The sequence below is a fragment of the Lepisosteus platostomus genome, chromosome 25 (assembly GCF_059453375.1).
Source record: "Lepisosteus platostomus isolate fLepPlt1 chromosome 25, fLepPlt1.hap1, whole genome shotgun sequence".
In the NCBI taxonomy this organism is placed as follows: Eukaryota; Metazoa; Chordata; class Actinopteri; order Semionotiformes; family Lepisosteidae; genus Lepisosteus; species Lepisosteus platostomus.
In genome coordinates, this window is record NC_142635.1 from 3,097,306 (window position 1) to 3,111,802 (window position 14,497).

Sequence of the window (14,497 nt, forward strand, 5' to 3'; positions counted from 1 at the left end):
GTTGGTTCCTGCCCATGTCACTCGAAACGTTCCCTTGCTTCCCATTGGCTGATTTGGAAAGGGTCCGCGGCAATTCAAACAGTCCAAGGGCCGCCTCTCCCCCTGCCTTCTCAGTACTCGTTTTTAATTGGGCCGTGCCTATGTCTGTCAGAGCCTCCTCCCCGTTCTATTGGCTGAGACGGACGGTCCTCCGCGCTGTTGGGTCCCGCCCCCTCTGGTGTGTGCGCGCGAGGCGGCGGAGGGGGGGGCCGGATTTGTTTTGCTCTCGGATTCCGAAGATGTTCGTTAGTTTTTAAAGCTACACGTTTATTTATTATTTTTTTAAACGAAATTATTTCAGTAATTCGGGCCACAGCATGAAACGCCGGGGTGTTTTGTTGTTGTTATTATTATTTTTATTTTTCCCCGCAGCCCGCGTTCTCGTCTGGTTTCCGTGAAGAAAGCAAAGCTAAACTGTGGGCGCTTGGGCGAGTGATGTTTCCGTCTGTGAACGGTTTTTTTTTAAATATCGTCTCCAGGGTTTTTTTTCTTGGTAGTTTTAATTTTCTGTAAGGTAAGGACAAAAACCCCACAGAGTTTATTTGTATCCGCGGTATTTCAGCCGTGAGGCGGTGGTGAGAGAGAGAGAGAGCGGGGCGGCCGTGTCCCGGAAGCGGCCACCTGGATTTCAGCGAGACCGGATCCACCTGGATCCGCCACCGCCGCTTGAGCCGAGGGCCCCGTGAGGAGGTGCAAGGACACACCTGTCGTCCCTCGGCCTCCTCCAGCTCGCTTCCCCCACCCCCACGCAGGGCCTGGGCCTCGCGTCCGCTGCGTGGCCCACCCCCCCCCCCGGGAGCGCCGTGTGCCGTGCGGACGGTGCAGCGCGGATCAGGAGTTTGCACAGAGGGTGGCGGGAGTGTGGAACAAGCCCCCCTGTTGTGGAAGCCAGTACTCTGGCTTCTTTAAGGAAACAGCCTGACGAGAGCCTGGGATCAATTAGCTGTTAACTATCAGAAGGCTAACCTTTCTTGTCAAAGACAGGTGCCTACAACTAAGCAGCTAATTAAACCGTTATTGGCAGTCATTTAAAACTGTTTTGTTTCAGTAATTCTATTTGCTGTTGGAGAGAAGCTGGGGGGGGGGGACAAAGCTCAGGAAGGCTGGGGCCCTCCAGAAGCTGGGTCAGACAGCGGGATGTTAAACTGGGGGCTGTGTTCGTGAGCTCTTCAGCCGGGGAGACCCTGCGAGACCCAGCCCGGTGATTGTTACAGTCACCATGAAGCAATGAAGCCCCTCACTCCTGCTGACCCAGAACGGGTTCAGCGTGACCCCGTTAAAGGTGGGGGGGTTGGATTCGGGAGAAACAGGTCGTCTGGGGGGGCAGGGGTTCCCGATTCGGGTTCGTGGGACCAGGCTGAGCTCTTGACTGGACCAGCACCAGCACCTCGGCCCGGCTTTACAACCTCCGCGGGGGTTCTGGGCCTTCTTCCGCTTTCTTCGAGAGCGGAGGTTGTTCATGTTCAACCCCCAGCCCCCAGCCAGGAGAGGGTCACACAGCCTGTTGGATAGGGGATGCCGGGGGACCTGCATCGCAGACCCCTGGTTTATTCGTTATCTGTCTTGATCGTGAGCATAATTGAACACGTGAAGTCCTCTTCGGTGCTGCTGATGCGTACTACTGATAAACGCGTTGTGCAGTTCTGGTGACGACTGCTTTACCAATAAGTACACACGGTATCTCAGGTATGAAACATCAGACACCTGTTCCACAGCACCGTGCTCCACTCCAGGTTGTAAGATCCGCACCTCTGCGTGGACTGACTAGAGCAGGCGATGAGCTCGCAGTGGAGATGTGGGGTGTAATTATCGAACAGTTTTTTTTTTAAATTTTTGGCTTCAGCGGTGCAGTTTGTCCCGGAGCACCGATTCCCAGTCCCATACTGGTGACCCCCCCCACACCTACTGCTTTTCGTTCTAGCTGAGCCCCGCAGTTCCACAATCAAACCCCTTCGTTCACTTAATAATCAGATTAACTTGGAACTGTTTGTCCCCAGCTCTTCAACATGTAAGAGCTGTTGTGAAATAAAATCCCAGACTTGTGACGAGGGGGAAAAAAAATGCAACTTCAATGGAAGCAACTTCTTCGACGAGGGCAGGCGTCAGTGATCTAATGAAGGCGGGCTGGAATGAAAGGCGGCGGGTGTGTGGGGCCCCAGGAGCACGGCACGAGCGTGCAGGCAGTCAAACCTGGATCCTGGCCGGGCGATTGCTCTGTGATGTGAGCTGTTGTCACAGTCCTCCTTGTTGCTTTTAGTGTTCCATTGGAAACGCATCTGTCGGGTGGTGCTGTACTGCTGTTCCAATATCCTTCTCTCCCTGGGTGACGGTGTGTGTTTAACACTCTCTCGCCCCGCGTGTCAGGATGAAGAGTCAGTGTGGGATGCTGCCGTACCACCGGGAGGCGCTGCGACGGTGTTCAGTGGCTTTGTGCAAAGACCTGGTCATCGACGAGCTGGTTCAGCACTTGCTGTCAGACAGCATCCTCACCGAAAGCATGGCGGAGAGCATCATGGTGAGTAGAGCCACGTGCTCTCTGTCCAGGAGCCTTTGTGCGTCGGATCGCCTTTACGTGCGCGCTTCCTGCCCCTGTCTCAGCAGAGCTGCGTGTACAGGTGCCGTACACACACGTATCATAAACTAGGGGAGCCCTGGTCCTGTCAGTCTTAAAGGTCACCTTCCAGCACCAGTTGGTTAAAGACTAGGAACATTTGTCAGTCATTGACCAATTACACAAGTAACATGCTTATTTAAAGGAGCTCGTGTCCTTGAGGATTGAAACATATTCAGGTTTGTGTTATAAATGGTCTCTGAATTGCTCATACTGTGATTGTCCTAATGTCCAGTACTGCTGGGTTATGAATTCTGGCACATGAATTCGGCCTGAGAAAGTAAACTTTCTCTGTCTGTCTGTCTGACAGTAAGGTTGAGACCAGTATTTGTAGTTGAAAACGGGAGGAACTTTGAAACAATTGTCCTTGTTTGTCTCTTCTTACGTTTTTCTGCCTCTGTGTATGCAAGTGACCAGATGAGGCTTTTTTAGAGTGCAGTTGTAAAGCTGTGTGGGAAATATGAGGAAAATGTGCCTTTAAATGTTATGTTGTCTGTGTCTTTATTGCTCTACCTTGCCTGCCTCTCCCCCCTCCCAGGCCGACAAAACGTCGTTCCAGAGGAACAGGGCTCTGCTGTCCCTGCTGCCGAAGCGCGGGCCGCAAGCCTTCGAGAGCTTCTGCACCGCGCTGAGAGAGACGGAGCAGCAGCACCTGGAGAGCATGCTGAGAGACCGCGCCGAGAGGCAGAGGGGCACTGTGAGTGAGGCGGGGGGGGCAGGCTGAAGGAACTAGGAGGTCGAGTGTGAGGGCAAGAGAGCTGAAATCAGGCTTCTAGAAAAAAGGCTGAGTCCCTGCGGTGACAACTGTACTAACAGACTAGCTGTCATTTCACAGGGACGGGGCTGAGTCTCTGCAGTGACAACTGTACTAACAGACTAGCTGTCATTTCACAGGGACGGGGCTGAATCTCTGCAGTGACAACTGTACTAACAGACTAGCTGTCATTTCACAGGGACGGGGCTGAATCTCTGCAGTGACAACTGTACTAACAGACTAGCTGTCATTTCACAGGGACGGGGCTGAGTCTCTGCAGTGACGACTGTACTGAATGTGTCCTTACAGAGGGACAGGCCGAGTCCCTGCAGTGACGACTGTACTGACGGTGTCCTTACAGAGGGACAGGCTGAGTCCCTGCAGTGACGACTGTACTGAATGTGTCCTTACAGAGGGACAGGCCGAGTCCCTGCAGTGACGACTGTACTGACGATGTCCTTACAGAGGGACAGGCCGAGTCCCTGCGGTGCCGACTGTACTGAATGTGTCCTTACAGAGGGACAGGCCGAGTCCCTGCAGTGACGACTGTACTGACGGTGTCCTTACAGAGGGACAGGCCGAGTCCCTGCAGTGACGACTGTACTGACGGTGTCCTTACAGAGGGACGGGCCGAGTCCCTGCGGTGACGACTGTACTGACGGTGTCCTTACAGAGGGACGGGCTGAGTCTCTGCGGTTCCGACTGTACTGACGGTGTCCTTACAGAGGGACGGGCCGAGTCCCTGCGGTGCCGACTGTACTGACGGTGTCCTTACAGAGGGACAGACTGAGTCCCTGCGGTGACGACTGTACTGACGGTGTCCTTACAGAGGGACAGGCCGAGTCCCTGCGGTGACGACTGTACTGAATGTGTCCTTACAGAGGGACAGACTGAGTCCCTGCGGTGACGACTGTACTGAATGTGTCCTTACAGAGGGACAGGCTGAGTCCCTGCGGTGACGACTGTACTGAATGTGTCCTTACAGAGGGACGGGCCGAGTCTCTGCGGTGCCGACTGTACTGACGGTGTCCTTACAGAGGGACAGGCTGAGTCCCTGCGGTGACGACTGTACTGAATGTGTCCTTACAGAGGGACGGGCCGAGTCTCTGCGGTGCCGACTGTACTGACGGTGTCCTTACAGAGGGACAGGCTGAGTCCCTGCGGTGACGACTGTACTGAATGTGTCCTTACAGAGGGACGGGCCGAGTCTCTGCGGTGCCGACTGTACTGACGGTGTCCTTTGTGTGTTTCAGAAGTGTGGGGACTTCCCTCTGCCCCTGCCCACACAGGAGGACACCATGAAGGCCAAGAGAGCCAGGACACAAGGTGAGGGTCTGCTGTACACACGCGACACTGCACTGCATGCAGGTACGGAGCTGCACTGCTACACTGCACACACTGGCCCCGGTGTGTATAAAGGTTCCTAAAATTTGCATTTCATTTTATGGGGTTATTTTCAAACTGCACTGTTAGGTGCTTATCTATTGATAACGTGTTCAGACTAAGTTAGATTCCTATAACTTGCCCGGTGATAATTGACCATTACCTAAGCCCATTCCTAAGACACTGGCATCACAGCCGTTAGCGTGAATTAGGAGAGATAGCAAGATACTTTGGGTTATGGCTCATTTCTAGCTTGTCCTGCATGGTGTGAGAGTGTGAGTCTAACACATGGGTAATAATCGCAGCAGCTCGGTGTGTCTAAAGTGCCGAGACGCAGCGCAGTGCAGCAGCAGGGTGTTCCCGCGGCAGTGACGTTCTCGCCGCTGTGTGGCTTTCAGAGACGATGGAGTACTGCCTGGACGCAGACGGGCCCACTCACATGGGGGTCTTGGCCTGCGCTGAGGACTTCTACTTCAAGCACTGCCAGCAGGTAACCGGCCTGGACCTGGGCGCGGCCCCCAGGACACCCCGCCAGAGCCCGCGGATCCAGCAACACGGCGTATTTCAGTGGCAGAACGATTACAGAAGTCCTAATCCCCTTCCAAGTTTTTTTTTTTCTTTGACTCCAATATCCCCCTGGACGTTTGCAGACTGAAGTACAGCATTCGAGTCACGAGGCCGCTGGCCGCCCAGCGCGGCGCTGTGGGCGATTCAGCGCCGGCGCCTTCGCTGCGATTCCCACCACGAGCTGGGCTCGGGCACGCCCTCTCTCCTGGGGTTGGAGTCCTCACGCCCGCAGCGCTTGTGCTGATGTCCTGGGCTGGGGCAGGGGGGTTCATACACTTCCAACACACTGATATTTACAAGCAAGGACTGTCCTGCGAGTGGAGTGCGGGCAGTGGACAGTGAGTGACTCTGTGAGGTCTTTTTGTGGTTAAACAGCAGTTTGATTTTCGCCTCAGTGGTGCTTTGTTCTGTGTTAATTTCCAGGCACCCTAGCTGTAGTGGAGTGTTGATTTTCTCCATGTCAGGAGCCGGCAGCACAAACTCTCTCCTTGTTCGGTGCTTGTCTCAGCTGCCCCCCCTCTCTTTCAGTCATACAAGATGACCTCTCGTCCCAGAGGGCTGGCGCTGGTCATCAGCAACGTGGACTTCCAGCCCGTGACCCCTGACCTGGAGCCGCGGGCGGGCGGGGAGGTGGACGAGGAGACGCTGTCCCGGCTGTTCACCGAGCTGGGCTTCAGGGTGACCCTCCACCGGAACCAGACTGCGCAGGTACAGCGTGGAGCTCCGGGGGCTTGTTCAGCACTCCCTCCTCCTCTCCCCTCTGCCCCTTCCGCTTTCTCAGGCCGACGGTTAACGACGTGCAAGTCGACCGCCAGCAGCGCTGGCATCTTCTGGCCTGGTGCGATCAGAGCTGAGCGGCTAAGCACAGCTGTACTGGGTCACACTAGGCGGCTGAAAAAAGTGCGTTATGGTCAGGACAGAAAAGATTACAAACAAGATGGTGCTGTGCTATGGGAAGCACTGTCCTTTGTACGCGAGTCCAACGGGTCCCGACTAACAAGACCTCAGTGCTGTCTGCAGTGCAGAAGGGAACAGTCTGGGGAAAAGTGCAGTCCTGCCCTGCCTGCTCTGTTCCTGCTCCTCTTGTGCGTCACACGCTCTCTCTCCCCGTACCGCGCGGCGTCGCTGTGCCGTGGCGTGCCTGTATGAACCTCTCTCCCCGTCTCGCCCTCAGGAGGTAAGGGCCAGTCTGGAGCAGTTCTCTCAGAGCTCGGAGCTGCGGGCGGTGGACTCCAGCGTGGTCTGTCTCCTCTCTCACGGCGTGGAGGGGGCAGTCTATGGCACTGACGGGCAGCTGGTGGAGGTCTGTCAGCCTTCCCATGGTCCCATGGTCCCATGTGTCCTGTGTCCTGTGTCCTGTGTCCTGTGTCCTGTGTCCTGTGTCCTGTGTCCTGTGTCCTGTGTCCTGTGTCCTGTGTCCTGTGTCCGTCTGTCCGTCTGTCCGTCTGTCCGTCTGTCCGTCTGTCCGTCTGTCCGTCTGTCCGTCTGTCCGTCTGTCAGGGGGTCGGCTTGAGTGCCATCGTCTGGCCACGTCCGTTGACACAGTGCCTCTTGTCTGTTCGCATCCCAGTCAGTGGCAAGCCCCTGTCTCTGTGTCTGAATTTCAGTCTGCACCGGGTCTGTTTTTCCAAGCAGCCTGCAAAATACCCAAGTACTGGTGTGACGTAATCAGCTGCTCTTTCTATATCCGTATCTGTCTGCATTTATCAGTATACCTCTGTCACTCAAGGGCTCTCTTTCCCTGTAAGAGGAATTCAGTAGCATTCTCCCTGCGTCTCTCCTTCCCTGGATGGACGGTTCACCGTCTCTCTTCCTCTGCCTGAGTAGTTCAGTATCACTCTCACTGCATCTCTCTTCCTCTGTTCGGTCAATAAATATCAGTCTCGCTGTCTTCCTCTTCCTCTGCACGAGTACTTCAGTATCGCTCTCTCACTGCATCTTTCTTCCTCTGTTTGGTCAATAAATATCAGTCTCGCTTCTTCCTCTTCCTCTGCACGAGTACTTCAGTATCGCTCTCTCACTGCATCTCTCTTCCTCTGTTCGGTCAATAAATATCAGTCTCGCTGTCTTCCTCTTCCTCTGCACGAGTACTTCAGTATCGCTCTATCACTGCATCTCTCTTCCTCTTTTGAGTTACTGGCTGTTGCTCGCTCTCTCTCTCTCTCCTTCTGTATGGAGAAGTGATGATCACTCTTGCTCTGCACAGCTCACTCAGTCTCTCTCTCTCTCCCTCCCCCTCAGCTGGACTGGGTGTTGGAGCTGTTTGACAACGCTCACTGCCCCCAGCTCCAAAACAAGCCCAAAATGTTCTTCATACAGGCCTGCCGGGGAGGTAGGTACTCTTGTGGATCTGGTTTTACCTCTCACTAGCAGGACATTCTCTGATACTATACTAAGCCAAGAATTAAGCTAATACTCTAGCTAAGAATTCCTAGGTGTTAAGCGCTGGGCTGACTACAGAAGCCCTTGTGTGCCCTGTCGGGCAGTCAGCTGCTGGGCCGACAGGGCTATCGGCTCCTTCCCCCGTTTACTCGGGGAGCCCCTTGGGCTGCGGTGGCAGGTTTAGGGATGTCACGGTGTGAGATTGTGATGGTACGATTATAGTCTCCGGTAATGTCACGGTTTCACGGTTTTACGTTTTATTTTCCAAGTTATTTATTATGAAACACTATGGAGGGAAAAACGCCACAAAGCGTCGCATAATTAAACATTTTATCGTTTTTTTAGTTCATAACGTTCTGCAAATAAAACACGTAAGCCCACTTTATATTAAAAACAAAAACATGATGGGGAAAAGTAGGCACATTTCAGAATTCACTGTAACTGCCTTGAGAAGCCAAAATAATGCAGTATCTGATGGTGATTAGATGTGTTTGAACCTTTGACAGCCACTTTTTTTCGGCACGTTTTGTGAATTGGGTATCCGTCGTCTTCCACTTCCCCCAGATCATTTTTTAGATTTCCCAAGTGCTCCCACACTGCCGACTTAAGGAACTTTCTTGGTGGATACTGAGGCGTCGTATCCCTCTGTCATCTTCACAGCACGTCTGCTCTCTGTAGGCTAACTGAGGTGTTGTTGGGCTAGCCAGCTGAGCAGAGCTGAGCCAGGCACCCCACACACACACACACGCCTGTGTCCGGAAGTTTTCAGGACAACATGGAGCGCGAGGCTTCTAAAATACAATTTCAACCCGAGCCTCTAAAAATTCTCAGGGTACGGAAACCGGGCCGTTTTAAATCGTGGTGGATAGTGAAACCGGTCAATCTCCCCATCCCTGGGTGGGTGTGGTGGGAATCCCCTGCGGTCTCACCGCGGGCCCCTCTCTCTTTCTCCCAGAGGACACCGACAGCGGCGTCGACCAGTCCGACGGGCCGGAGCGCACCTCCTCCCCGGGCTGCGAGCAGGGAGACGCTGCCAAGGAGGTGGTGAAGGTCAAACTGCCCCAGAGGTCGGACATGATCTGCGGGTTCGCCTCCCTGAAAGGTGAGACGCGGAGCTGGGTGGGGGTGGGGAGGGGCCGGCGTGTGTTCCGCCTCCCCCGGCGTGGACTGACGGTCTCCGCGTGACTCCTGCAGGCACCGCAGCCATGAGGAACACCAGGAGAGGCTCCTGGTTCATCCAGGAGCTGAGCAGCGTCTTCAGACAGAGGGCCAGAGACAAGCACCTGGCCGACCTGCTGGTGGAGGTAGGGAGGACCGCTCCTCCGAGTGCAGTGTCCGTGCCCTCCCCGGCCCGGTCAGTGCGCCCGGATTAAGGGCTCCCTCTTTCGCCCCCTCTCGCAGGTGAACGCTCGCATCAAGCAGAGAGAAGGCTTCGCCCCAGGGACGCCATTCCACCGCTGTAAGGAGATGTCGGAGTTCACCAGTTCGCTCTGTAAAGACCTCTACCTGTTCCCAGGGTACCACCCCAAACAGTGACACTCGCTCCCCGTGTATCGACCCTAACACTCTATACACACTTGGACACCTCCAGAAACACTGATTCTCACCCGGACTGTGTCCTGGGCAGTGACCAGGACTGCCGCTTGTGCCCTGCTCTTCCGTGACTGTTCTCAGTATGACGTCCATGTTGGGGAAAGTATTTTCGGGGGCTCAGCCGGTGAAGGTGCCTGACTGAACCTTATCCTTAGGGCTGTTCCTCTCCTGCCTCTTGTTACCTCTTGCTGTGTCATTAGCTGTCAGTGTGACTGTGCTGGGGCTCTCAGTGTTGTCGGTGAGAGAGATGGCTCACCTAATCAATCAGTCTGTGGCAGCTACTGGTTCTTCTTCTCCGGTGTGGCTCTGTAAAAGCCAGTCCGACTGTAAAAGTGGGAGATGCAGTGCAGTTTGATTTTGTGTTGGGGGTTTTTTAAATTTGAGATTTGCCAGTTATTTATGCCATGCACTCACCCGCTGGGCAGCTGTGTCCGGCAGGCGAGTCTGTGCCCTTCGAAGCAGGGTGCAGGTCTCTAGCTGAGCTCTCTGCAAGCCGCTTTGTGCTTGCCAGGCCACCGGAGGCCTTGATCCTCGACACAGAGGATCCAGGTTAGTGACACGTCTGAACCGCGTGAGCTGCCGAGCTCAGCCCCTGCTGTTTGAGCCACTCGGGAACCCCCGCGGTTAGTCTGTTGAACCCCAATCTCAAACCCCGGGCTCAGAAATACCCACTGGGGTGACGGTTGGTACCCTCGAGCATTTTGAAATAGCTCCCGCCGCACAACCTGTCCTGCACTTAAGCGGTTTTGGAAAATGAGCGATTTCCCCTCACAGTCTTAGCCTTTTGAGTGAAGTGGAAAAAGCTCTTCCAGAGCCTCTCCACAGCAGAACCAGATCCAGAGCCCAGGCTGCAAGGAGGCAGCAGTGCTGACTGCCACCCCACTGTGTGAAACCCGGTGAATGTGACCCTCTGCCTCAGGTCTGCAGCTTGTGACGACTTACAGAGTCCTGCATGCAGAGTTTAGCATGGGAACATGGGGAACTTATCTGGGCAGGCCTGCAACTGGGGTTGCTTCTGAGACTTCCTTAGCACGGGCAGGATTTCTTTTTTTTTTTTTTAGTACGACACACACCAGTCGTTCCCACACCTGCTCCTGGAGGACCCCTGTGTCATCTGGTTTCAGCTCCAGCTGGGCCGTTTTCATTTTCTTGGTGGTGTGGGCTTTTCTCTGCGCTCAGTCCTCGGAAGGCCTTCCATCAGAGACTGGGGACTGTTGTATGGTGTGTCGATTTTGTACATGGATATTGAGACAAGGCGCAGTGACTATTTTTAACGTAGTGTAAACTGTCGGTTGGCCAGCTAATAGTCAGTAAGGCCTTGTGGGAGTTGTAGTTTTAGCAGACGTAACTACACCCCAAAAGTGTGAACTTGTCAAGGTTACAAAGGGCTGATGGAGTGTTCCACCTTCTGTCACAGTATGTATTTTTATGCACACTGAAGGACTTGAGAAATGCAAAGCTTTTTGTTTTCTAATTGTTACTAACCCTGCCTGGAATGCTTATCTTCAGATATGGGCTGCTTCTCCGAAGTTATTCAGTGTGTATACATACAGTACATGTACTGTATATGTAATCTCCCAAAACTGGCATTGTAGGGATTTCTGCCACAATGCATTTTACTGGTCATAAAAATCTCTTGTGTTTGTATAGGGATCCCAAAGCGCTTCACATAGAAGATGAGTCCCAATTTCTTCCACCAGGGCAGATATTAAGTGTGCCCTCACTGTACAGCAGTGCAGGTAGAGAATTGCTTCACCAGTTGAATTAAGGGACAATTTTTAAGAGGCCAGATTGTATAAACCAAGGACCTCATCTGTAGGATGGTGACCACACTGGGGCATCATCTGGGTAAATTCTCTACCCTAGGCTAGAGCGCCACCTACTGGTCCATCAACACTGCTTATAGCCGCATCTTAGTTGTCCCTGAAGGTCTGGCCAGGCTCAGCCTTGCTTAGCTTCCGAGATCTGATAAAATCAGGCTAGAATGGGACAATGCTGCTGGAAAATTTCCAAGTGTCAGAAGCATCGTATTTCCTCCACCGGTATGACCCTAAACCAAGGTGTGTGGTGCCAACAGATTTGCAGGAACTGAAAACTCATAACATGAGAATTATCCCAGATGAGCTGTTGATGGAGGGCTGTTATTGCAGCTGAAGAGTGAAGTAATCCTGAAATTCGTGGAGGTAGTAGGTGATCTTGTATTAACAGTGACAGCAGGCTGGTTCAGTAAGCTAATGATGCACACTTAGCGGAGATCTTCAGGTCTTGTGGATAGTTTTATCTGAAAAGTTGTTCTTTATTAGTATTATCTGAAATATTTGAAGCAAGTGGGTTAGGAGGAATGGTGATGGTTTATTTTTTTTACAAAAACGTTTGTATTGGGAAAAAAACAATCATTTTATAGCATGTCCTATCCAGTAAACTCATTGATTCAAGCTGCAGTGGTCTAACTGTGATCCTGGAGGCCTGGGGTGTCTGGAGGTTTTATAGTGGTCTTTAAAGCAGAAGCACCTGAAGAACAGCCTGAAATTTGTTAATTGGTCCAATTAAGGTAATAAGGAGCAGAGGTCATTAAGAGATGAGCTGGAATGAAAATCTACAGACAGCCTGTTTCTCCAGGACCACTGTTGGACTGCTCTTATTTAAAGCAATAAAAATGAAAATAGATTTTTACAAAGTTATGCATATCTCTGTACTGTAATTATTAACAGATTTCAAGTTGTTAAATGCTTCTTCACTGCCTCTATTAAACCAATGAGAATAATTAATATCTGTAATTTGTTTCCCTTTCCCTGTCCTGTGTCCTGCTGTACAGTTATACATGTCTCCCCAGTTGTCTGTCTTGTCCTATTGTGTGTGTGCATTACCAAGAGATTCTCTTGAATATTGTATTGGCCACACTGGCTCAGCTTTCTAATTGGCAAATTGTGGAATTCTTGAGTTTCCGTTCTTAACCACTAGTGTCTCCTCAAAGCTGCAGAGGAAGGGAGAGGCAGGGGGAGGACTATTACTGTAACGCAGTGCTGCTCTGAGCCCCATTGTTGACTCTTGATATCATGCTGAGCCATTTTCCCTCCCTGTCCTCTGTATGTGCAGAGAGCGAGAGGAGAAAACTGGCTAACAGCTCAGACTCCTGTCGCATGGTAATGTGATCCACTCCAGGTTTATAGTGTGGTCAATCGGACTCCTAGTACACAACAGACTCATCTACTCCAGGTTCTCTTGTAGGTGCAGGCACCAGGTGCTACAGATCTCAGGCTTATGTGATTTTATGCGAGTCTGAATAGACGAAGACTGAGTTTTAGCACTTTAAAATAGATTTGCTTTTTCCTAGAAGCGCAAGTACATAAGTCCTTATTGGTTGCTCAGTGGGAGTTAAATTATTTTCCCTCTGATTTTAAACTTCAGTGGCTTTTGCGAACCCATAGCTGGGTCAGTGTTTGGGGATGGCTATGTTTCGTTGGCAATCTGGGGTCTTTCTGGGGCTGTTGTAGTGTCAGTTCAAACTCTTGACGTCCCCAAGCCCTGAGAGGCAGTTCATTGACACTTTTGGAAAAAACTGATTCCAACAGCCCCGTCTTAGACTGAAGGCAGCTGTGTTGTCCCCCTCCATCCCCTTGCACCTCTCGTGAAAAATCCGGTTTTAACTTGCTCTCCAGCTTGAGGGGACTCCTGTGCGGACCATACTCCCTCTGACCATGTACTGCCAAAACCGATCCAATAAAGGATTTTTTTATTTGTGTAATTGGTTTTGGTGTTCTGTTAACTTTTCCAATAATTGAAAAGATGATTTTGTGTTACTGCGTTGGTGAGTGTACCGGTATGAAGGAATTCTATATGAAATTTAAAATAAATGTTTTCTCTAAATACTGAAAAGAAGTGGGGCATTGCTAGAGAAATATGATCTATAGGTTATTGTTCATAAAGGCGTCTCACAGTTATTAGTTGGATAACTAGTAGGGTTTCATCTCTACCCAACTTACCATCTTAAAATGGCTCTGTGAAGATGGAAGAGTTCATTTTGTTGAATTACTTTGCATGGAAAAGAAATGAAATCACTGTTTTCTTTGCTTTAGTGACCTCAACAATTGGGCAAAGAGCCCTTTACTGACTTACAATTGCAGTTACCAACAGCAGTAGCCCAGTGGGCACAGGGGAGAGGAGCAGGAATGCTGCTCTAAGCCCTAAGCCCTTCCTCCAGGACCGTACTTCTGTGACCTACAGCAGGTATGCGCACTGTTAATAGAACTCGTTTGTTACAGCTCACAATCTAAATAAGGTTAATGTGGCAAATCCCTCTCTCTGTTTTTTCAAAGCTTTGTTGTACGATAAAAGAAAATGGAAAACAAAATACACCGTGGGGTAAATGAATATTCAGCAGTCAAAACACATTAATAAGCTTTATGGAACAAGTAGTAGGTTTATTCCATGCTGAAAAAAAAAAGAAAACACGTTTCGGCCGTGGAGCCTTCTTCAGGTGTGCCACACAGTTGAAAAAGGCTCCACGGCCGAAACGTTGTTTTTATTATTTTTTTCGACATGGAATATACCTATTACTTGTTCCTTTGCAGCCTACGCATGCTGACGCAGCTACCCACCTGACTTAATAAGCTTTATGTCAACACTTCATGCTTAGAATGCATCTGCATCTGAAGTAGCCAAAAGAAAGTTCATTTTTTACATAAAACGTTACGAGCTTTAAAACTAAAAAAAGATCATTTATACCCCCAGTCCTCAGGGTTATCCGAGTGAAGTAGCCGAGGTCAAAATAAGAAGCTTTTTCTTCAGTTAAAGGGGAACTGCCGTCCCAGTTTCTCAGACCAGTTATTGAATCTCGCCAACCGCATAAAAGTGTACCAGTCCCGAATCAAACATTAAATCGTGAACTTCGTGAAACGTGCTGTAAGTCGCCGTGTTGTTGCAGCCTCGCTGGCGGGTTCCCATGAATTGTGAGGTGAGGCAGCCCTTCCTGCTCACTAGTCCCTGTAATGACTAATGTGCTGTGATGGACGAGCGAATAAGTGCAGGTTGTGCAGCAGGTATTTCACCACAGAAACCTTCCAGCGTGATCTGCGTGCAGAGTTGACAAGTAAGTAATATTTATCGGCACAACCCGGATTAACAGAGATGCATTCACGAGCCTGCATGTTTACGTTGTCACAGAGCTG

At 51.3% G+C, this 14,497-nt stretch overlaps 1 protein-coding gene across 2 annotated transcripts; it reads left to right on the forward strand.

Moving 5' to 3' along the window:
* Nucleotides 1-202: 202 nt before the first annotated feature.
* casp2 (caspase 2, apoptosis-related cysteine peptidase) lies at nt 203-13,074 on the forward strand. 2 transcript variants are annotated; one of them, XM_088619406.1, is made up of 11 exons: nt 203-553; nt 2,404-2,554; nt 3,189-3,347; nt 4,661-4,730; nt 5,186-5,277; nt 5,883-6,062; nt 6,529-6,657; nt 7,596-7,686; nt 8,692-8,838; nt 8,931-9,040; nt 9,138-13,074. In XM_088619406.1, the coding sequence occupies exons 2-11, from the start codon at nt 2,405-2,407 to the stop codon at nt 9,270-9,272; spliced, it is 1,263 nt and encodes a 420-aa protein (XP_088475532.1). In that variant the 5' UTR covers nt 203-553; nt 2,404; the 3' UTR covers nt 9,273-13,074. The 2 variants fall into 2 exon arrangements, with proteins under 2 accessions (XP_088475532.1, XP_088475531.1); XM_088619405.1 differs by having other exon boundaries at nt 204-553; nt 4,658-4,730.
* The last annotated feature ends 1,423 nt before the right edge of the window (nt 13,075-14,497 follow it).

Excerpts from the sequence above, each read along its gene's own strand:
- casp2 (XM_088619405.1), top strand. The coding sequence starts at position 2,405 with ATGAAGAGTCAGTGTGGGATGCTGCCGTACCACCGGGAGGCGCTGCGA. Across the intron at positions 4,731-5,185 it reads CAAGAGAGCCAGGACACAAG|AGACGATGGAGTACTGCCTG; the intron begins GTGAGGGTCTGC and ends TGTGGCTTTCAG. Across the intron at positions 6,658-7,595 it reads CTGACGGGCAGCTGGTGGAG|CTGGACTGGGTGTTGGAGCT; the intron begins GTCTGTCAGCCT and ends CCTCCCCCTCAG.